Source organism: Anabas testudineus, chromosome 14 (genome assembly GCF_900324465.2).
Source record: "Anabas testudineus chromosome 14, fAnaTes1.2, whole genome shotgun sequence".
Classification (NCBI taxonomy): domain Eukaryota; kingdom Metazoa; phylum Chordata; class Actinopteri; order Anabantiformes; family Anabantidae; genus Anabas; species Anabas testudineus.
Window position 1 is genome coordinate 3,442,182 of NC_046623.1, and position 23,468 is coordinate 3,465,649.

The window sequence follows — 23,468 nt, forward strand, 5'->3', positions numbered from 1 at the left end:
AGTACATTAGGAGAGAAAACTTCCTGGAAAAGTTACGTCTGAGAACAGAATCACTGAATGTAAGGTTAAAGTCCACTGTGGGGGGGGGGGGGGATCTGTGAAGTGGAAAACATGGCCACTTCACCACACAGGAACATGTGTACTACTCAACACGTGTCCCTCCTGTTTGTTAATGAATCAGCTCAGCGACGTGTCACGATTTGTTCCTTGATGACATCCCCAGTCTTAGCACCTAGAAGTCCACCCTTTGTAATAAACTGACATGATCATAATAAGAAATTAAATCTGAGCTGTAGTAGCTCTATTATCTTATAGGATGGGTTTTTTTTTTCTGCCTCTTTAGTTGTTATTGCTGCTGGCACTGGCTTTATACTGCACTTGAACAGTGCTGGTAGTGAATGTGGTTGGACTGCTCAGATGTTCAGCCTCATGAGCATATTAATTAGGACAACAAAGCTCAAATCTGACTGTCTGCAAACACAAGGCCTCTGTGTAATGATTTGATTTTGATAGACAGTGAAATTTGTTGCACCACTGGCTGTGCACACACCAGATAGTGCCAGATAGGTCAGAAGATGGTCGTGTGGACTATTACGGTACACTGTGAGCATGAAGCATGTCGTGGAGTTACTGCAGCTGGATTTGGTAGAAGTTGTAATACTGTTCCTTGAACAGGAGATGGCGCAAACTCTTTGTGAGAGCTCAGGATCATTACTTTCTATCATAATCCATTCATGACAGCCTTTAATCAGTGTTTTTAAAATAAACTGCATTTCTGTTCCAAATACTTCGTATCCAGAAGAGATATAATATTGAATTTTATAGACAGTTCCCCAGCAGGGCTGAGGGCAGGGCAGAACATGCACTGTTGCCTCTAAATAAAATACTGGTTGATGGCCTGAATGGGGTTGCTTTCAAATTATAATTAGGCTGCCTACTGTCACTTCTTATTGGAAAGGATCATTATGCTGTTTGTGATGCAGGAAAAAAAGCTAATTACAGTTACCTGGAAATTTCACGGCCAATAAGAAAGATGACAAAATTTGCGATGTCTAGCAAAGACACGGAGCAACTATACTGACAGATCAACAACACCGCAAGTGATGATATTCACTTTGAAAATCAAGCTAATATTTCCTTTAATACAGAAAACTATATCACAATATTAGGGTCAGTCTCAATGTCGTTCATAGTCAGGACTGGTGCTACTGTAGTGGAGAATCTCTGCATTTAGACGTTAATGTATTCATGTGTGTAAAGTGTTATGATCAGGTATAGGAAGCCCCCACATCTACAAACAGTAGAATACCATCAAAACAATGGGACACTTCTCATAACAGTATTAACAGCTGTTGATCTCCATGTTTCGCGGGAATTCTCCACGTGTGGCTTCATGTGAATAAGGAACAATAAATGTCCTGATGAGGTAAGAGTCGTCAAGTATAAAGGTTTTCACCCCCTCTTACGATGTATTCGCCAAACATCGCTGTAGATTAACTATCATTTCCTAGTTAAACTCGATCATCCTCAATTTCGTTTCCCTTCTGATATGGAAATATTTTGATGACGCTAGGAACATGTAACTTGATTAAATCGTAGGGGTGTCCTTACGGCTGTTAATGTCGTACGTGGCTTCCTTAATGAATTGAACAAGTATGTATGGAACATAATGGTTATAATGAAAATAAGGATTCACTAGCTGTTGTTTATTTAGTGTTCTATCAGTAGAGTAGTCAAACCTTTAACTGCTGCTGATGGCTTCACCCCTTCAATAAACTATTGGTCCGTTCCACTGAGAGGAGCGACAGAGGCAGCGTCTCTGGATTCACCGTGACGCGCACTGTTCTCGATGTTTGTGTTCTCACAGTGTCGAGGGGGAACCGAGGGGTCCACACAAACACACAAAGGCAGCAGACACCCGAGTACACTCTTTACGTTAAGGTGAGTTTCTGAAAAAACAAGAAACTGCGTCCTAAATGTTGATGGCGACCATTATTTAGCTGTGTAACAACGCCAAATAACGGTCACGAATCAGCCAGACCAGAGTCCTCGGTAGAGGATGCCAGTGTGCCGCTAGCTTAACTTCTTGTTACAGTAGCAACATTTTCTTTACCGTTTGTTTACACAGACTGCGAATTGTTTACAGCCGAATTAGCATTCAACTGGTATTAAGGCGTCTAAGCTGCGACAAGGGTCATATTGAGCAATGGCGAGTGGTAACAAATGTGAATCCAACGCAGTGAAAAGTTAAAATGGATGGTTAAAATTAGTGCTATCGCTGGCTATTCCTCTGAACCACCACTGAATGTACAGTAATATATAAATTAGTCTTGGCAGGATTATATTGCTTTAACTTTAATATATTACATTTTGTCCTCTGAAAGTTCCTACATGTGGATAACATGATGTAAGTACAGTTGAAGAACTTTCCAATGTGCTTTGTCTGTGCTGCCAACGACTTGAAAGGGTTTGTATTCTCTCAAACAGCTGGGAAGCAGAGTCCTCTCCTCTAAAATCTCTGGTGTTTACTTTAGCTTTTACTTTGTCCTCACATGGTTGTCACGGTGGAGGCAATTTCCCCAAAAGACGTTCAGTCCCTTTAATGTGAGTGGTTAAGTAGGTAACCACTCTCAACAGAAACACTGGACTTTACTAGTCCCCTTATTATTAAAAAGACATTTTAGATACAGTTGACTGTGCAGTGTTTAACAGTCTTAATCGTGGCTGGAAAATAAAATAATACAATAACCCTAACACCACACCAAGATGGTGTCTTGCAGTATGATATTACCACACTGATGCTAACATTACTAAATATTTTGTGGGGAAAGATACACCAGAGCAGAACTGATGTTTATGGTTCCTTAAATCTCTGGAAGCGTTCTGCTTCCTGCTACTTAAGACTTCATCGGTCTTTATTGGTGTTGTTCAGTTCTCTCAAAATATGTTTCCCAAAACATAGTTTTAAGTGCATTTCTTGAAGTGACTCTCACTTGTCTGGATATTTTGGATTCAATACTTCCTGTCCGTACATGTTGGCTTACAAAATCTAAAGTTGTTATTCTTACCACTTGTATGTGTCACACCATTGTTGTGTGTTCCTCGCTCACCGAGCTATGCGTTGTTTTAATATATAATCGCTAGTGTTTATTGTTGTTATTCCTGTGAATGGATGATTTATTTGGGATTCGAGACTGTCCTCTTCAAACTAGCATTACCATTTTCTCTGCATCCATGGTAATGAAAACCACACTGGCGGTTCTGCACCAAATATACTGTGCACCAAAAAACATCTTCCCAACTATCCCTAGCAGAAATGCAATTGTATTTAAGTTTATTCAAAAATGTGACCTAATAAGCAAAATAACTCCAAAAGATGGTGCATGCTCATGGTATTAAGCCATATGATCTCTTTCACTGGTTGTTTTTCCCCAGAAGCACTATGGATGAAGAGGAGCAGTTTGTGAATATTGATCTGAATGATGACAATATCTGCAGCGTCTGCAAGTTAGAGACAGAAACAGGGACCTTATCATTCTGTCATGTCTGCTTTGAACTCAGCATTGAAGGTAAGAAACAGGACCGGAGTGCAGATTTTGTTTGTTTGCTCACTTGAGTGAGGAATAAACCAAATGATAAACCAGATTTTCAAACTTGTGATTGTGAACACACATATGCACTAATGTGTTTCTAATATGATTCAGAATTAAAAAGTATGTATGCACTGGCTAGCCTTGTAGATCAATAATCAGCACTGGCCTTCGCTGCCAAGAGCCTGAAGTGTGTGGATCACACAGTAAATAACTTTTGCAGAAACCTCCATATTCTTTTTGATCATTAGTTTCCACCTTAGTAAATATGCACTTGCACCCGGAGCTGTGCAACCTGAGTGTCTTTCAGATTTGTTGATGTCCGATTCTGTTGCCTTCCATAAACACTTCTTTTATCCTCTCCAAAAACAGCATTATGTGCAGGATAATGAGCCTGTAGGACCAAAGCTGTCACTAAAGCAAGCCACTGTGATTTTTCTTTGATGTGCCACTCTAACTCAAGAGCATGTGTTTGAAGTTTTTTCAGATATGAATTAATGAGTGGCCTATTTGAAGAAGAATGGGCAATCAAACAGGATTAGATGTGCCTCTCATTCGGCCTCTGTCTTAAAGATCCGTAAATGCTCTTTTCTGCAGTAGTTGAGTGTGTATGTGTGTTTATATCTACACAGTTTGGTTGAGTATGATTTGTAAAACAGTGTCATAGCTGACTGACTTAAGCTGACACAAAACGGTATATCATTCTTGCCACAGCAGGGAGGAAATGTATATGCATGAAAGATTTATGGCTTTGTTCTGTTTTGGTATAAGATAACTGTGTGTGTATTTGTGTTGATAAATCTTCCAGTCTAGTCTTCCAGACAAGCATTGTTAAAGTACTAGTTGACTTAAAGTTGCATGCGAACTTATTCGCAGGCAACTTTAAGTCAGGTGTTGTAGTAGCTATTACAGAGAGAAACATACATACACACTTGGCCGATAACAGGAATAATGCAAGAAAAAAATACACATATAAACTAATTAGAACTTGACAGAAAACTAATTGCATACAGTTAAATCTACAGAACAAAACAGGCAACTATTAAGCATTCTGTGCAGTTGTATGTTGAGATGATTGTGTCAGACCAAGGGATGCGGAATTGCATATAATACAATATAATGAATTCATAAATATATGTCACTGACTATAATTTAAAATCTGGGTTTGCTGGCAGGTGCAAACCAAAATGTTGATGCTCTGCATTCTGTTTCATGACAACTAAATAGAGTTTTGAGGATCGTGTTTGTATTTTTCCATTTTTGTTCATATCCTATTCAGACGCACCAGTCAATGAATGTCTTTAAAGGAATGATCCATCTTTTGACTAAGATGTCGAAATTCCAGAAATGCATGGGTTGCTCGCACAGGCTCAGCTGGAGTGTCCTTTCTTGCTCCATTTAATGTTTCAGTCAGGATGTTTAGTTCATGCAGGAGAAAGTCATTTGGCGGAAGGCAGTTGTGTAAGTCTGTCCCCAGAGATTTTCATAGTTAAGGGTAACCTTGGTATTGGTTGTTTCAGACAAGTCTTATCAAACTTGCTTAATACCACTGTGTGTTTTTTGGGGTATAGGTTTTGTTGTAGCCTGTGTGGCAATAAAGTTATATAAGGGGTAAGAGTGGGGGGAGTGTGGGCGTGGTGGGGACTGTAGACATAGTGTTTCTGATGCATCTGAGCGTTTTATTGGTGGAAGGGGAGTTTGCCATGCTGCATGTGGCTCTTTAGGCATGGCTGATTGGAAGCCATGTGTCGGCTGTCTGCTCATGTAGATTTAATAGCCGCAATACTCATTCATCTTGTGCCATCCTTCGTTAATGGGGAAGAGAACAAAAGCCCAGTGGCCATACATGCAGACAGGGTATACAAAAATATGAAGTGGAGGAAATGGCCTTTATCTTCCTTTGCACACACAAACTCGCCCTCCAAGGCCTTCTGTCCTTAACCATATCGAGCCATCTCAAGGATAAATGACTGCTGCTGAATATTCTCTGCAGGTTTTGAATATTTATTAGAAGCAACATAAAATAAATTGCTGCTTGTTTTTTTGTTGTTGTTGTTTGTTTTTTATTGACAATGGAAAACAGTATATAAGACGACATATGTACAGTATGTGTGCATGTATGTATGTGTGTGTTTGCATCGGGGTATTGAGTAGAAAGAAAAGGGGGGCGGGGGGTTACAACATCCATCAATAATAGTGATGGCAGATTGTTAAAAAAAAATAAAATAAATAAATAATAGAAGAAAAGAATATATTACAAAACTAAACTAAGGTGAAAATAACATTTGTAATGGCAACAAAAATAATAATAACAGTAACTCTGTATAGTAACTCTATTTTATAGAGTTTAGATACTAATTTCTTTGTGCTTGTAATGTTCAAAATCTTTTCTCTTAGTATTGGAGGCTGTAGTGGGTTGTTAGTTATATTATTTAATTTCTTTTATTGTGGATTTTAGTTGTTGCTATTGGAGGAACTGTTCTCCCCCAACTACATACAGTGACTGTTGAATTGGTGATCTTGTGAGCTTTTCACCAGGATGTCAGAGTTAAAGAAATAGTGATATTCTTGAAAATAGTTATTTTCTTATTGATTGTGACATGAAAGCGAGATCTGTGACTGAAATGGTTTTACATAGATTTTTCTCTAAACCTATCCAGGATCTGATGTAATTATGTTTTTGGATCCATTTGATTAAGTATTGTAATTGTGTTGCTAAGAAGTAGTGTTGGAAGTTGGGTGCTTCAAGGCCGTCTTGTGATTTTTTTTTTTTTTTTTTCCTTTGTAGTGTTGACAGTGAAATTCTAGGTTTTTTTTGTTTTTCCAGTAGAAGTGAGATGTTAGTAAGTCCAGTGATTTAAACCCTTCGGCTGTTGGGGTTGTAGGAAGAAAGAAAGAAAAAGAAATGTCCAGTCTACTATATCAAATGCCTTTTCTGTGTCTAATGATACAGTTATGGTTTTGGGCTATTTTTGTTGTGAAAGGTTGATTAAGTTAAATATTCTTCAGACATTGTCTGAGGGGTTCCTGTTTTTGTTGAATCCTGTTTGGTCTGGGTGAATAACAATGGGGTGATTGTCTTTATTTTGGTGTGTAGTGCTTTGGTTATTATTTTTAAATCTGTGTTGATAAGTGAGAGGGGACGGTAACTGGAAGGGTGTTTTAGTAAAAGTGTTAGAACAGCTATGGTATTATAACAGGTATCTTTAATTCCTGTAAGAACTCTGTGAAATAATGGTGATAAAATTTGTCAGAAGTGTCCATAAAATTCAGCTGGGAATCCGTCCGGTCCAGGTGATTTGTTGTTGGCCATTTTATTTAGTGCTTTATGAAGTTCGTCTTAGGTAAGTGGTGCATCTAAACTGTCTGCATGTTCTTTGGATACTGTTGGTAATTTGAGGTTGGTTAGGAAGGTACTAATTGCCTTTTCTTTTCTGTATTACTGTTGATTTGTTAGATATTTACCTGTTTTGTTACTATATTGGTACTGTTCATATTTCAGTTGTTGAATAAGGAATTTTGTTTTTCTGTGTAGAATACTTTTCATACTGCATTTTATGATAGTTCACTAGGGTTGTTGGAATAGGGGTTTGTTAATTATTGAATCTTTTGTTCTAAAGAGTTTTTCAGATCTTGTTGCTGTTTTTTATTTTTATTTTTTGTATGATGAGTGAGATATTATTTTACCTCATAATACTGCTTTGTCTGTTTCCTATAATATGGAGTGCATGATATGAGGAGAGTCGTTCATCTCTAGAAAGGACAACCACTCTTTCTTAATGAGATTGTTGAATGCAATGTCTTGAAGTAATGATGTATTAAAGTGCCACCTTGTGAAGGGCTTAATATGGGCTTGAATGTTTATTGTGAGAGAATTATGGCCATGGTCACTCATAAAGATTGTATAGATTGTGGTGTCTGTTGCTTATTGTCCATTGTAAGTAAGTTACTGATAAGAAAAAAAAATCTATTTGAAAAAAAATCTGATGGATGGGTGAAGAGTAAGTATGTTCTCTAGCTGCTCTCCCTCTAGTCCTTTCTGTTAGAGATTTACTTAATGACGTGATGTTCACGTTTTTATTTCAAGTCATTATGGTTGGTGTAAGTTGTTCCTGGCTACTGCAATCCTGTAGCTTAGCACAGAGCAGGCCCATTACAGGCAACTTTACTGTTTATCCTTAAGAACATGTATTCATTACCACCCACAACCCCCTTGGGGGTTTGTGTGAAATAAGGATGTTTAAACTTTCCTGTTTTAACAACAGCTGCTGACACACACTTACTTAAGCACCTCTGAAATCCACTGATAATAAAAGCAATATGCTTTTTTTCAGACTCCAAATCAAAGTATGTCTGAGCTTGGAGTCTGCCTATGATGACAGCATGCAGTGTTTGAAACAATACACATTCATGTAACCAGTGCTCCAGCCCACAGTATCACCATGCACAGAAGTAGCCATGTGTTTAGCACAGTTCAAAGCAGGATGAATGGTAGTGCAGCTTAGTGGTTGTTTCCTGAGGAAACTGCTTTGGCCTCTATGTGCTAGTTTCGTCAAAGTATTGAAGAGAAATGGTGCCTGTTCATATATTGCTCAACCACTGCCTAACTGGCCATTTCTTACTTTAAGACCATTTGTTCTTACTGCACCATCTGAGCTGCTTGCTGCACATCGTTATACAGCCTTGAGCGTCAACACAGTGCAACACAGAACAAGATAGCTGCACTGAGAGCCAGTTCAGCCAGTCTCCATTTGTCATTTATTTTCTTGGAAGGTGATTTGTTTTAGGCTGCGATAATTGGTGTATTTCAGAAACTAAACATACGAGCTTAAAAAACAAATCTGTCTGAATAACTGCACAGAGAAATGTAGCACTAGAATTTCTGTGAGAATATATATATAATATATATCTCTCCGCTGTAGTATATTTCCTTTTAATGGTTTTTTGGGTGTCTCTGGCCCTTGCCCAGACAAGATGTCTGCTAAGCTGCCATATTCAGCAAAACTTCAGCGCCGTCCTTTCATCTGCTTACATAATGCAGATGGAATTTTTGCTGAGGCCTGGCTATATTACCAGCTGGGTTTGGTTTGAAGTAACAGATCATTCCTACAGCGAGAGGCTCGAATGATGCAGTCGCTGCTGATTCTGGTGGTTGCTCTATTAGAGCTATTGTAGCCTGCTCGCATAAGCAGCTCATTCATTGTTGGTGAACTCTCCACCCTGGGGTGTATAGACGAGCCTAATTATGTTGCTGCCTGTGACAGCTGTATGATGGAACACAGTAAGGGTCTAGAGATTTGCTGAATCACCCACCAACTTATTTGTGTAGTTTTAAACACTGAATACAATATCAGGGTAATATCAGCAATACGTTTTCTTAAGAGAGATTTGATTTTAAATGATTTACAGCACATATTTACATAACCTCACTGTATACACAGCATCTGAAGGCAATTGCCCTAATTGGTCTCAGGTCTCGGATATTTCAAGTCAAATTATTTCTTGGTAGATGTCTATTACTCTGTTGGTCACTGTCATGGGTGATTTTGTGTTTTCTAGCACTCATTGGCACTACATTGTGTTGCTTGTCAACATGTGCCTGCCAAATTAGATGGTGTTGGGTTTTAGTCAGATAAGTAGTTTCTTAGTAATGTGTAGTGACAGCTAGACTGGAGGGTCTGCAGTGGTTACTGGGCAGCTTACGTTCACGTGTCGTTAAGTTCACTCAACGCTGCTGACAACACATTCTTCTAAACTGTGCCATCCACCAGTGAACTATGTCTCAGTTGTTCCCAGCACCATATCTCAGTCCTCGAAGTGTGTCAAGGATTGCATGTCCTTGCCTAGCACACGCACACATATTTAGTTCAAAACAAAACCAGATTTCTGCAGATGGTTGCTACAGGTGAGACAGAAATTTGTTAATTTTTTCATAGCACTTAAACAAAGCAGTGTCTGTATTGTGTAAACATGAATAAAGGCCTGAGTATTAAAACTTTTGGCACTTCTCCTTCCATGATGACAGTCATCAGACCATAAAATCGGGCTAGAATGTAAATTGGGTAATACAGTTGCCACAAAATAGAGTGCAGGACTAGGTTAATCAGAGGGAGAGAATCTTTATACAGCGTGAGGATTAATAATTTGACGTGTAGGGAAAGTTCCCTGGATTTCTTTGGTATTAAGAATTATCCACACAGGCGTTGCTGAAATATACTTCTACATGAGTTATGTGGAAAACACACTCATAATGGCTCTTACGAGCAATTTTAACATGTGTTGCCTGCCACATCTGTGTGGGATATTAGTATTTGTTTACTAACATGGACTATTTGATTTCTGATTCGATTGAGGCTCTGACCTTGATTCTAGTGCTTTATTATGTATATATTTTTAGCAATAACAACCGATTAACAGTTCAAAACTGAGTAAGGTGTTTATATTTTACATTTCCTGCTTTGTCTTTCTTAGTTTTTTCATGGAAAGACAGCCTAACCATGACACCTATCTAACAAAGGAGCAGGAAAAAACAAGCTCACTGGTCATCAGTGTTGTTGTGCTAAATGCCTCTAGCTGTCATAGCTGAACAATGTTGATTCACCTCCAGTGAATAGTCTGTTGTATGTGTGCTGGCACTTATGTGTGCAGCCATGCAATACCTAGTGCTAAGCTGCTTAGTCAGAGTGTGGTCTTTAGCTGGCGGTGCTCTGCCCTGGTTGTAGGCCAGTGATGTTTTTTGCTAGGCAAGTGGTAGTCAGTGTGTTTTTGTGGTGGTCCAGAGACTAATCGGATTAGAATATCGCTGTTTGATGAGCAGAAAGCTACTGGATCTATTAGTAAAGTGTCTGCAGATTCCTTGGCAAATCGGTATGCAATAATCTCACATGACTTACAAACCTTTACATAGATACATATGTTCCCTCACATGATTAATCAATTAGATCTGGCTGTCTAGGCACTTGGGGTCAGAGGACAAATATGCAGAAGCTAAGAATAGATCCACACACACAGTTGTGTAATGGTCCAAAACCTTGCTATGCACAGAGGCATATAAGGTCCATTAATGCTGACTGTTTTACATTAGGTATGGGCTATTTGCTTGATCCTGCAGGCGTATAACAAGATCTCAAAATATATTCAAAGAAGTCACATGTGACAGAAATATTATCAACTCTTTTCCTTCTTAATTTCTCCTCATTCCTCCTCAAGTCATTTCTTAATATGCTAAAAATCAGAAATTGGCCTGAAAGACTTTTTAGTCTTACCAAGCACATATAACACCCTCTGATTTTATATTCTCAATTCTAATCCTTCAACATTATGTGTTTTAAAAGGTCGTCATACCCCATAAAGATTAGTGCTTTAGCGAGTAGGTGTTATGGCAGCTCCTCACCCAGCTTAGATAAGTCTGTCTGCTCAGAGACGTACTGCCACTGTTGTTACCTTCTAAACCTTTTGAAGTGAATTACAGCAATGCTGTGTTCACTGTCCAGTTATTAAGTTTATTTTTATCCTGCCAGTCTTACCATAAATATGGTTTCTAAAGAAAACTTTTCACTTCATACATCTACATTTATGAGACTTTGAGTCAAAACAATTTATCCTAAATTCAGCCTTAGTGCAGGTTGTTTCCTGACCTCTTGATATCCTGATGAAACTACATCAGATTTAATCACTGCATTTTTGAGACAAAAAAGAAGCCAAGTTAGTTTTTGAGTATTTCTGGTTTTGTTTGTTGGTATTGTTTGTCATTTAGTGACTGCTAATTGCCTACTACAACTCCAAAACTTTCTTTTTGTTGACGTGCAGTTTTAAAAAGGCCCTGCAGACGGTACTAAATACTACGGCTGTGTGTGTGTGTGTGTGTGTGTGTGTGTGTGTGTGTGTGTGTGTGTGTGTCCTACTCCACTGTGGTATACTGTGTAATGTTATGTTATGTCCTGTGGTTTCCTGTGCTCATCTATGTGCCAGTAAAGCGCTGATTGAGTTGTGCGAGGTGGTCCTCCCCGAATGAGCTCCTTCATCTGTATGAAAAAGATTGACTAATCTCCTCACCTCAGTCTTGAACATGTACAGTACGATTGCCTGCTGAGAAATGTAGGTCATAACAACAGTGCCATCTCACAATGCCTGTGCAGCACACTCTTCACTCCAGCCTCATCTGCTGTTTCCTGCACACACACTCTTGTTCTTTTTCACCTTCAGCTTCCCTGGATTTATCAGTCCTGGCCCCATTTTACTCAGGTTATTTTAATTTTGATCCACTTGCTATGTGTTAATTTCCTCATTGCATGCTACACAGGTTATACACTGTAACCTGTTTTGACTGGATTCAGGAACGTTTCTTCATTAGAGCAGAACTTCCAAGGAATATAGTCTTCATTATGTAACAGCAGCATTGATTGTTTACGTATGTTTATCTGTGATAAACAGTTTGGCAGGCAAAGGTGCATTTAAAAATGAGAAACTAATGTAAAAGAAATTCTGCATCACATGGGCCGAAACCACTCTGTAGAATTTCTTTCGTTCTGTTGCTCAATAGAAATTTTCTAAATCTGTTTTATGTGTTTGCATTGAGACTGGGTTGATCTATTATCCCTACTATCTCAATGCTCTACTGGCTAATCCACTGAACACTAAGCCGCTTTCACAGAGAGATCATGGCAGGTCAATCTGCCAGTTTTAGCTTGCTTCTATTCTAGTCTACTTTTATTTGCTGTGGCAAGTTCAATGGGTCAGTACTCTATTTGTCACTGTGTAGGTCACTGATTTATTTCCTGTCAGTTGTTATGTATGTTTTTATGGACTAGGAACCCACAACTGTGTTTTTTCACTTATACCTTTTACAGTTGTATTTGACCTGTTAACTCACAGCTTCTTGTCTGTCTGAATGCAGGTGTCTCCTCTGCTACCTTGTTACATTCAAAGTCCTTGCGCGGCCACAGAGACTGCTTTGAGAAATGTCACCTCATTGCCAACCAGAAGCTGTCACGTTCCAAGGTCTCCCGAAGTGCCTATGAGGGCATGAAACTGGCCCTCAGCCAGAAACTGAATCGCATCATCCAGTATGCTCAGAACAAAGACTCTGTCTCTTCCAGTGGCCCCAACAGACGGGGAGCGAAGCTTCTTTGTTACAGTCAGCAGAATGACCGCAAGCTGCTCCCCCAGTCAGATGCCCAGGTGCCCCGGTATGCACCCCACTGGGACATGGCCAAAGCAGCGGAGTCACCTAATTACACTGTGGGGATGTTGGAGTGCCACACGGCAGAGGAGCTGCGGCTGCTGCAGGAGTCAGAATCTAATGTTTGGTCCAGTGAAGACAGGACGGGCCTACGCAGCCGGAACCAGTTGTCAGAAGGAGGACCGACACAGCACAGACACCAAGGCCACACCAGAGATGAATGTGAGCTAAAATCTTTTTTCTAAATACATCTTTAGTGACTTCAGCTTACTTAGTATGTAAAGAAAATAGCAGTGCAAAGACTTTTTGTTTTTATTACAAGAAAGGATAATATTTCAACATGTGTAACTTACTCATGACAGCTGTCAAGTGATGTGGTGTTGACAACATCACCAAGTTTATTGTCATATTAGTTACAAATGATAAGGAGAAGTCCTAATTTAGACCTAAAATCTTGCGACTTGCCTCAGACTTGTATTTTGCAACTGATGACAGACATGAATAGCTCCACTCCTCTGACTGTCTGACTGTCACCCTGTTCTGTGGAATCTCTGTTTTTCAGAGATTTCCTAAACCTCAGATCACACATTTGTGATCAGCAGACAAAACAGTAACACAAGACCACAAGTCTGTCCTTCATCATTCCAATGGCTATGATAAAAGTTAATTTTCCTGAAACCTTGAGTTGATGTCCTTGCTCTCTCATGTCTTGTCTCTACTCACCCAAGCTGCTTATGACCACAGATCCTGCAGGAATGTGAGAAAATCTTCTAAGATCCCTAATTCAAATTCAGTCCTTTTTAAATGAATGATGCCGCTAGGACGTATTTGTGTACATATGTCTGCATGAGCTCACTGTTCTGACCAGTTTAGGTGTGTAAATGATCAGTAAAGTAACAAAGTTTAGCAACTACGTCTTTCATGAATAAGTAACCATTTCAGGTTTTTTATTGCTTAGTAAAGTTGAAGAGTAGTTGCAGACAGTCACAGCTTGTAAACAGCTCAGAGCTTTCCAGCAACACCTCAGCGTAATAACATTCCTTTTGATATTTGTCATGGTATCCTGTCTAGATGCACATTTGTTCTAAGAAGGATGTGAACAAATTAAATAAACAAGTCATAAAATATGTTTTCCAAAATGTGTTTGAGACTAAGTTACACAAATTGACTTATGTGTTTTGTTTTGGCTAAATGACACACTGACATGAAGCAGCCTCCACCTCTCATACTCTCTAAAATACTGATATATTTTTTTCTTTTTAGTGACTAAAATGAGTGTGGATGAGCTCCATCAGCTGAATGCCCAGCTTCTGATGCAGATTCAGAGTAAGTGAAGTGCACTGGCATTCTGATTGAACACATGCTTCCTTAGCACGTCGAATAGTCAGAATAAACATGTCATGTTTGGTCTGCAGCTATTATCTCTAATACGTCACCACAATACATTTTTGGTGCCCTGAGGTAAAAGCTGCATTAATAAAGAATGTTTCAACTTACAGCTTATTAGATTCAGAACAGTAGAGCCAATAAAGCAGGTGCTAAGATGCACTAGAAGGACTCTCTAGACATAACGTCTCCTTCCATTTGACCAGCTGTGCTGAGCTGGGCACTGTGCAGTGCTCTCTCATGCATATAGTGCCTGTCTGTTCACCTGATTCTTCGTCATTTAGGCATGTTGTTTGCTGCACTCAGTGCTCGTTAAGCTTCAAGCATTTTATCTCAAAATGCAAGAAGTTTTTTTTTTTTTTTTTTCTTAACTCAGTCTCAGGTCTCATCATAGCACATGGTTGTGGCGACAGTTGACAGTCCAGTGATGTCCATAGTAAAACAATCTCTAATGCTTTGTATAAATTCTTATTCACTCTACAGGAGCAGTCAGTTCCATGTAATTTTTTTCATTTATTTATATGGGGGGGTTATTACCCATCTGATATAGCAATGATTGCATACAATATGCCCATAGTTTCCTGATAAACCTGTTTAAATAACAGTTCCTCTGCTGCATAACAGCTTTTGTCATGTTGGCTTTGCCCCCTGCTCCTTCAGTAATGACCACTAGTGATTTTCTTTGCCTTGTTTGTTTTACGCATTTGTTAGTGTCAGTATTCATTAGTTGACTTTGTGTGTAAATGAAATAGCTGATTCCAATTTTCTTCTTGTCCTCTTCACAGAGGTTTTTGAGGAGCTGACTGTGGCTGTGCAGGAGAAAGACTCGTTGGCGTCGGAGCTGCATGTGCGTCACATTGCCATCGAGCAGCTCTTTAAAAACTGTTCCAAACTGCCCTGGCTGCACATTAGTAGGGCTGGGGTCAAGGCCAGCAACACCGGCGGCCATGTGGAGTGAGGCGCAAGGTGGAGCTTGTGTCATGCATGTAGGCAAACGACAAACACTTTAACACGCTGGCTGCAGCAAGGCTGAAAATGCCTTTATACTAAGTGACTTATGACACTATGACGACACTGAGTTGTTAGCTCTGCGTTAGCGCAGCATCAAGGGCTGGATTGACATGGCCTCCATTCTTATGGTTGCAGTGATGATACAAAGATTAATGGTGGTGTGCAGTTTTAAATAAAATGCTGACCTGCAACCAGATCCCCACTCATCCCAAGTAACCAGAACGCATTTTAATTGCAGGCTGGACTCGGGGTCCTCTGGCTCTAGCACACAGTGGCGACATGTGGGTAAAGAATAGCTTTTAAGATTTACCATAATACAGACTGAAGAGCAGTTTGACTGTGTAGTTTTACATAGATGGTTGTTGTTGTTATTTTGTTTTCAGTTTTCATAGTTTCATTTCATTTTTTGTAGATACATTTTTTTATGTTTTTCTTCTGATTGTGTTAAATGTAAAATAACCAAATATGGGTTCCGCACTGCTTAGTATTCCTTCATACAAACTATCTGGTAGTTTTCTAAAAAAGTGGTCAGTGAGACGTTGGTGGCAGTATTTCATAATAAGGCATGGGCAATTACTCAGTGCAGATGAATTGTTTTCATTTGTATTCATGCCACCAGGTACTGCCAGAAGTAGTGTTTAAGTTACTGTTGTTATGTGAAGAGCTTACTATTTTCTTCTTGTGGCTGCACTGTAGGAATAGAATTACTTTAAACATGAGTTTTTGATTTGCTTTCCAGTTGCCCAAACTGAAGTGATAGCTTGTTAAAGCAGAAATATGTGTTGGTCAGATTAATTCAACTGTAGTGAGCTACATCTGCTGGAGAAAATTAAAATAATTACACATACTACAGGCCATGGTTCTTTAGAAATACATTATAATATTGAATACATTATAAATTATGGCACAAAAGTTTGACCTTTTTGAAATCAGTCAATCATGGCAGAGCATGAGTACCCATCAGTCCAATAAAGAAAGTTGTAATGGAAATCAACATGTCTGTACTAGCTGTGTAGGTTTGTGGTTGTCGGTATTATTGCGGTGTTGGGAGTGTCCATAAATTAATGCTTTGTAACAGCTAGTTAGAAAACAGCAATTGGAAATACCAGTTAATATATTGCCTCCATAGCTGAGAGGTCATTTGTTTTTAATCAAACAGTTGGGTTTATAGCAACTTTTAATGTAGATGAGATATACTTGAAGCCCCAAGCTGTTAGTCTGTTGTGTAGCTGCCAAGCACAAGTCATATGTGGCTATACACTGAAGGAGCTGTTGGTAGAAAAAGCTACTGAAAAAGAAATTCAGCTTTCAAACCAAAGTCACGTGAACTTTAAGCATTTGACTTGATGAAATGAACAGAGGGAGATGCAATACCAAACTGATTTTAAGACGAGGTGTTGATGGGATTGTCCATAAGGTGTGTGTGTGTGTGTGTGTGTGTGTGTGTGTGTGTGTGTGTGTGTGTGTTATGGGTTTTATTGTAGCTTGTAAATTGTTTCTCTTCTGCATTATGCGAGAACCCATGTTACAGCAATACATTCAGAATAGTCTGCTCTACTGTGCCTCTGGAGGTCCCTGGTTCTGAGACAGTAGTGTAGTTTTAGTTTATTATTCCGGACCCTATGCAAGAAACGGACAACAAATCAGCCTTATTATGTAGAAAATATCTAAAATAATGTTGGTATAACAAGCTGGGGTAAGATAGGGTTAGAATCTGAGCGATGGTTAAAAAAACTCAGCCTTGTCAGTGTGTCTGTTTGCTCTCTCTTTGTAAGAGATTTAATGCATTTGACCCCTCTCGGGTTTCAACTTAAAAGGCTCCATTTTCAATTAGTTTTATTTGAGTAATGTTGTGTGCTTGTGTGTTTGAGATTACACATTACTGGTCCTTAATGCAAAGGTCAGTCTTCACTATAATCATATTTTTTCTTTTGTGTGTGTTTGTTTTAAATACGAGTGCTGTGTATTTTTGTTCACTGTTGAAACATGCCTGGGCCTATTGCTCTGCTCTGCAGAAAACCCGGACTGCCTGTTTTTGCATGTCTTTTTTGGCAGTCTCATTATCTTTTACTGGAGAGGTAGGCATACCTGCTCCACTTCCACCTCTCATTTAGACTTCACTTGTTATTCTTTTGTTGAACAAGGCTGCATTTGTGTTGTGTGATCTTTTGCATTCTATTTATTGTGCGTGTTCACGGACCTTACACAAGCTGTGTGATTTGTGCTTAAGTGACTTTGTATTTTTTGTAAAGAAAAAATATTCCAATAAAATTAAATTATTTTACTACAAACTCAGATGAACTGGTATTTCCTCAAAGCTTGTTTCACTCCAATGACGCCCAATGCTTTGAAATGTTGTGTTATAGGTGGTAGCAAATAAAGAAAACCACGATCAAATGAATGAATGATTGTTAAGAAAGTTATGGTTTTGCAGCCAAAATAAGTCGTAATAGTAATAGTGTTAGAAAGTAATAAGACATAATCATGAAAATATTTCTACTTCATCAGGTAGTAACATTATGAAAGTAATAGTGTTATTATTATTATTATTATTATTATTATTATTATTATTATTATTATTATTATTATTATTATTAATATTAATAACAAATTTTATTCTGCAGTCACCTCACATCACAACTCATGAAATGGTTCTTGTTAATATATGAAGGTTTCTTGGACAACATATTGACTAAATATTTTAATGTCATAATGCACTAGTATCTACTTCTAACAAAGCACCTCTGAATAATCTATTATATATAGATTTAAATAATTTGAGCCTAAACTGTGATAGTCAGCAAGGTGTTGGTATGTGTTGGCCCCAGATTTTAAAAGCTGCTGGAGATTTCACAAGTCAACATTTGTCACTTGCTTTGTGTGACGCCCCAGGCTTTGTCTCTTATGCTAGTGGGTAATACAAAGTGACTGCAGACATTAGGGGAGTGCAAAATTCAGTTAATTAGGACAGTTTTTACTTGGTTTTAAATTGATCATCGTGTCATTCCGAGTTCATTTCTAAATGTGAGTGCATGTCTTAGGCCAGATGAGGGTAACTGTCCTGAGTGGTAGGTAGAGGTTGAGCGCCCCCTTGTGGTCTAAAAGCTTTGCTTAATCACACGTGATCAGTGATTGTAATGACTGGTTTTTCCGGGAAACATGCACACTGGGACAATCATGAACAGGTAAACTTCAGCAGAATATAATAGTCTGAGAAAATATAATGATGTTGTTTTAATTCTTTTAATAATAATACAATTAAGCCAAATACATTTTCCAGTCTTTATAAAACTTTTGAGTAGCTTAAAAGAAATAAGCCATTATTAGATTGACTAAACTAACATAAACTGATTATTGCTATATTTGTGTAATGTGTCCCATAATTGAGTCAATGAGATGATCGGGCTGTTCTTCCTATTTACTGTATATTGACACACTCTAGTTAAACTCCAATTTCGTTGTTACATTAAAGGCATATGCAATTACAATCTATATTCTGCGTTACAAAGTAAATGTAGGTTTTCTAGTTTCCCTCATGATTAACCTCCATCACTGGATACAACAAACAAAAACACTCATTTAACTCTATGAGTCATAACAGTGTGACTCATTCAGTGACGACAGCGTACTCGACCAATGAACGCGCTGGGTGGATCCTCTTAGAGCCAATGAAAATGAGCGACGGGCGGCCATTGGCGTGTAAAAGGCGGGGTGAACAGCGGAACTTCACGGCTTCTTTTGTTGGCCAACTTCTCCCATTCATTTTTCACCCACACGCTGGAGGGACCAGTGGCTAAGGTAAGTTCAGCTGTGTAATGTTGCATCTGTTTCTCCCAAAATAGCAGACACACCTCCTTAATGTCACTGTTATCTCGGTATATCACAACTCAGTATCACTGATTTATGTCTTTCTACAATATTAGCAGGCTGGTTGCTACGTTAGCAACATGATGCTGTTAGTTCCAACTTAGCTAGTTAGCTAGGAAGCTAATGCTAATAGCTGTATAATTTTCTAAGGCGTTACTCATACGTATTCACAATGGGATTGAAAATAGTGTTAAACGTGTAACTGTCATTATTATTATTATTATTATTATTATTAAAATACATTTCAATATGACTAGTTAAGATTTGTATCGTTAGCGGAATTAGCTAGCTCTGGGAGTACAGTAGCCCGTGTTATGGACTGAGGGGGTGCGGGGATTACCGGAACATGTGCGTCACAGCCCGCCTTTCTCGGACATGTACCGTTAACTGAAATTAGCACAGTGGATCAAAAAGTAAGTTGTAACATTGTGTCTGATTCGGATTTATTATGTCTATTTGGTCTATTACAAAACAGTCAAACTAATATTCTCGAAAGCAGCAGCAGTTTATGTGCTTCTGGACGATTAATGTCAACAAAAGTCAACTAAAATGAGATGTAAATGCTACTTGTCAGTGAAGGACTGGCATGCTCATTCTTATGTTAGAGGACAAGTCCTGCTTACAACCCCCCTCACGTGTCATTAGGACGTGTGTGTTATAAAATAGAAAAGTTACGAGGGAGTATCATTATGGGTTAGTGATTATAGATGTGCTAAATCACAGTTTTCAATCCATTTAAAAGTAGATCTGCGTTAACTAGTGAGAAGGGCGCCTGAATAGTTTCTGAAACCACTGTATGACAACTTAAACACATGGCTTTGACAATTTAACAATAGATGGAGATGTTTTTTTCTCAAATGTCACAGACACTTGTTTACTGCTGTGAGTGACCTGTTGCCTATCTGACTAAAGTTGGTTTACAGATACTGTCCACGCGTAATGAAGCACATGTGAAATATGAGGAGAGAAATTGCAGCCGTGGTATTCTTCCTAAAGAGGCTTGTGAAAAAGGGGGAGAAGGTGGAATCGCACAAGGTCGATCTGTTTGTTGAGAGGCTGGCTGTTGCACTGCAGGAGAAGTTCAAGGGGCACTGGTACCCTGAAAATCCCAGCAAAGGACAGGCGTACAGGTGCTGCTATCTTTTTACTCTTTTTCTCACTGCTGTTAATAGGGATTCTTGTCATTGTAAGTCCTTGGTGAAACCTTCTTTATCATTATATCTGACACAGCTTTTTCTTATGTTTTTCCACTAATGTTAAGACTGTGTGGTTTGTTTAACTAAACCTTTTGTGTGCTTTGCAGGTGCATCCGAGTGAACAGGTTTCACAGGCAGGATCCAGAGATCTTTCGGGCCTGCCGGGAGAGCGGGGTTCAGTACAGTGACCTGGGATTACCCCGCGAGCTCACACTGTGGGTGGACCCTGGGGAGGTCTGTTGCAGGTGAGAGCTTAAAGTGACTACGTAAACAAAGCTATTTGTGGATTTAGAATTCAGAATAACTGTGTAAAGAAACTACATTTTTAGGATAATGTTTTCAAATAGTTGCATTTTTCTGTGATCTTTTTATTAATACAAAATTATTATTTTTTAGAAAATAAATATGGGTCAGTTCTATGTCTACTAGGTCTATTACAAAGTAAGCTTAATGCTGCTCACATTGTGTATAGGGTAGAACAAAAAGGACAACTAAATGTTTGCACACATATGGTAAATACAGTATATACAAATTAATAAAACAAAAGAAGGTAATGATTGCTGATGATCATAACTAAGACTAGTTAGTAATATACAAGTACTCTTACATGTAATAGTGGAGGAAGAGATGCAATTGAAACAATATCCTTTCCCTAAATGTGAGATTTCTGAACAACAGGATGGAAATAATCTGGCTTTATTTCAGTCTACATACAACTTACACGCTTAAGAGAGTTCTTTAGCTAAGACTAGATCTCTAATCTCTTTAGGGCCTAAGTTAGTCATAGGTATCAAAAAAGTCAGACAAGCAGGATGTATTGAAAAGATCACCCCATTCACCTGTCTCCATTTTTTTCCTAACTTATCTTTTCTATAACCCATAACTCTGTGTGTTAAACCATGTAGCCTTGATCAGGACAAGCTAGCACTCTAGCTTACTGGTACAGAGTGCAATTTAAGTCTTCGCATTTGTCTTTATAATTCTGACTCTGTGGATGTTAAGACAACTGTCAGGTTGTCAGTTGCATCCTTTGAAACATTTACTAGTTGCCTGCACAAACAAGCTACAGTATGCATATTTTTGAAAATCTATAGTAGAAATATTCACTAAACATTATCTGAATTTGGAGAGTGGGAGTAGAAACATGCCAAACAAGTACTGTTCTAACTCTAGGTTTTGTAGCATTCTTGACTTTTTGAATAGGTAAAATACTGTATATATGTATTTTGAATCTCATGCTTGGTTCTTAAGTTACATATTGTAGCTTTGAAATGTAATATTAACGATCTGTCTGTGTAATGAATTGAATAGCTGCATACCTACTGTATCAGCCCACCTTGAAATTGCCAGTTTATAGTTTTGTAGAATATTTTCAGTAATGACTATACAGCGAAGAAGGAGAGAAGAAAAAAAATATATATAAAAAAAAAAACAGATAAATGTCATAGTGATATCCTTTTTTGCAAAAACAAACATTAACTCTGAGTTCTGAGCAGTCAAGCACACCATCTGTTCCACATTACTTCCATGAGATTATCTGATTAACTCTCTGAGTCATTTTAGGGCTATTATAAAAATGTTTTTTTTTTTTTTTTTTTAATTACTGATCCCAACTATTCTAGAGTCTTGTTTACTGCTAAGCATGCTAACAGGAGACTTGAATTATTCATATTATTCCTTTCTTATTAGGTATGGAGAACAAAATCCATGCTTCTCAGTGGCCACTTTCTCTAGTGATGAGGAGGACAAAGATGTCGCAAAGAAGGTGACCAGTGCTTTGGAGAGGGTGACATCCGACTACCACTCAGGTTCTTCTTCTGATGAGGAGAGCACGCGTGCCTCCCCCCTTACTATCACCAGCAGCCGCTGTACTTTCAAGGTATTGTGTAATACATTGCATAATTCTTATGATATAAATTTCTCAAATTCCTCAATGATAGTGGCTAGGAATGTGATGTAATTAATGGCAGCTTTTTTATTTCTCTAAGGCCATGAATCCGGATGCTCCCACGTGGCATCCAAAAAAAATGGTACCAGGGAATGGTCCCATCCTTCCACGGCCTCACTACAGCTTCAGAACGCGCAGCAGAGCCTCTCACACTTCAAGGCATAACCTATGGGTCCCTCCAGGCTTTGGGGGAGGGTCTGGATACTGGAACACAAACCAAAATCTGGCACATTGTTACAGTTAGGAATCATGGTGCATATCATTCACACTGGACATTAAAGCTGAAGGCAACTTCAAGATGACTGACCAATATATATATATATATATATATTTTCTTTTTTTAAACATGAATTTTTATAGCTTACAGTTAGTTTTTTGTTATTTTTGACAGTCATTTTTGCACTTTAGACAAATTGTTATAGTTTGAATGAATCACTAATAAATTAGGTATTGAAATTGGAATACTACACATGTAGTCTTGGAGTACCGTATTTTTACAATGGGAGACGTTCATGTATTGCACCTACTGTCCTTTGTGATAAAATGTTTTATTTATTCATAGTGTACAAATGTGCAGATGTATAGGCTTAAATCTATGTTGTTTTATTAAACAATTTCCAAGCATCACAATGATTTTCTTGTTCTTTCTGTGTTTTCTAAAGGACCCCAACAGGTGTTGTAGTTGTATAATGTTGTTTTGCTGTTGCAAAGTAAAACGTGCTACAATGGTCCCAGCTGGAGTCAAACATGGGGCATTAAAGTATAAAGCGGTGTATATAGAACTCACTGTAACATGATTAACATGCATGATTCAAGCAGTGGCTTCACAATCATTTGGAGAGAGGCGGGAGACATTTGTACTTCTGTGTACTTATTTAACCTGGAATCCATCTGGGTTACAGCCCCTTGTGGTGTTTTCCTTCCTGGGAAGCAAGTCAACAGAACTGCCTTTAGTTTTCTTAAATAAATCAACACTGCAGGCATCACTAGACATGAGAGCTTAATGTAGGGTTTGTGCAAAGGTTTTGGGACCTAACAGTAAAACGCTGTGAATACTTATCTGTCTGCTCGTTATCTCTGTAGATGGTTCTTTAAAACTTGGGTTGTGAGCTGCAAAAATGGATTAGGGACTGATTGCGATGTGTGAATCACATCATTTCAAATGCCAAGAAGGTTTAAACACTGTATGAACACAGTTCTGCTTAAAACACCATTTGAACTAGGACTCCTGTGTGCTAACCTAGCTGCCTAGAGCTACAGCACCGAAATAAACACGGGTGACGGGACGC

The 23,468-nt window shown here is 38.6% G+C and overlaps 2 protein-coding genes across 3 annotated transcripts; both read left to right on the forward strand.

Annotated features, from left to right (window-relative positions):
* The first annotated feature begins 1,802 nt into the window (after nucleotides 1-1,802).
* c14h21orf91 (chromosome 14 C21orf91 homolog) lies at nucleotides 1,803-17,411 on the forward strand. 2 transcript variants are annotated; one of them, XM_026372001.1, is made up of 5 exons: nucleotides 1,803-1,941; nucleotides 3,436-3,569; nucleotides 12,487-12,993; nucleotides 14,035-14,097; nucleotides 14,943-17,411. In XM_026372001.1, exons 1-5 carry the CDS (start codon nucleotides 1,850-1,852, stop codon nucleotides 15,113-15,115), a joined length of 969 nt encoding a protein of 322 aa, XP_026227786.1. In that variant the 5' UTR covers nucleotides 1,803-1,849; the 3' UTR covers nucleotides 15,116-17,411. The 2 variants fall into 2 exon arrangements, with proteins under 2 accessions (XP_026227786.1, XP_026227787.1); XM_026372002.1 differs by having other exon boundaries at nucleotides 1,811-1,941; nucleotides 3,439-3,569.
* Nucleotides 17,412-18,787: 1,376 nt separating this feature from the next.
* btg3 (B-cell translocation gene 3) lies at nucleotides 18,788-22,806 on the forward strand. The gene is made up of 5 exons (XM_026370008.2): nucleotides 18,788-18,966; nucleotides 19,948-20,165; nucleotides 20,339-20,476; nucleotides 21,921-22,110; nucleotides 22,220-22,806. The coding sequence occupies exons 2-5, from the start codon at nucleotides 19,993-19,995 to the stop codon at nucleotides 22,421-22,423; spliced, it is 705 nt and encodes a 234-aa protein (XP_026225793.1). The 5' UTR covers nucleotides 18,788-18,966; nucleotides 19,948-19,992; the 3' UTR covers nucleotides 22,424-22,806.
* The last annotated feature ends 662 nt before the right edge of the window (nucleotides 22,807-23,468 follow it).

Bases quoted from the DNA above. Each gene is read 5' to 3' on its own strand.
- c14h21orf91 (XM_026372001.1), top strand. From the start codon at position 1,850: ATGTTTGTGTTCTCACAGTGTCGAGGGGGAACCGAGGGGTCCACACAA. The intron at 12,994-14,034 runs GTGAGCTAAAAT...TTTTCTTTTTAG, and splicing joins AGGCCACACCAGAGATGAAT to TGACTAAAATGAGTGTGGAT. The intron at 14,098-14,942 runs GTAAGTGAAGTG...TCCTCTTCACAG, and splicing joins GCTTCTGATGCAGATTCAGA to AGGTTTTTGAGGAGCTGACT.
- btg3 (XM_026370008.2), top strand. From the start codon at position 19,993: ATGAGGAGAGAAATTGCAGCCGTGGTATTCTTCCTAAAGAGGCTTGTG. The intron at 20,166-20,338 runs GTGCTGCTATCT...TGTGCTTTGCAG, and splicing joins AGCAAAGGACAGGCGTACAG to GTGCATCCGAGTGAACAGGT. The intron at 20,477-21,920 runs GTGAGAGCTTAA...CTTTCTTATTAG, and splicing joins CCTGGGGAGGTCTGTTGCAG to GTATGGAGAACAAAATCCAT.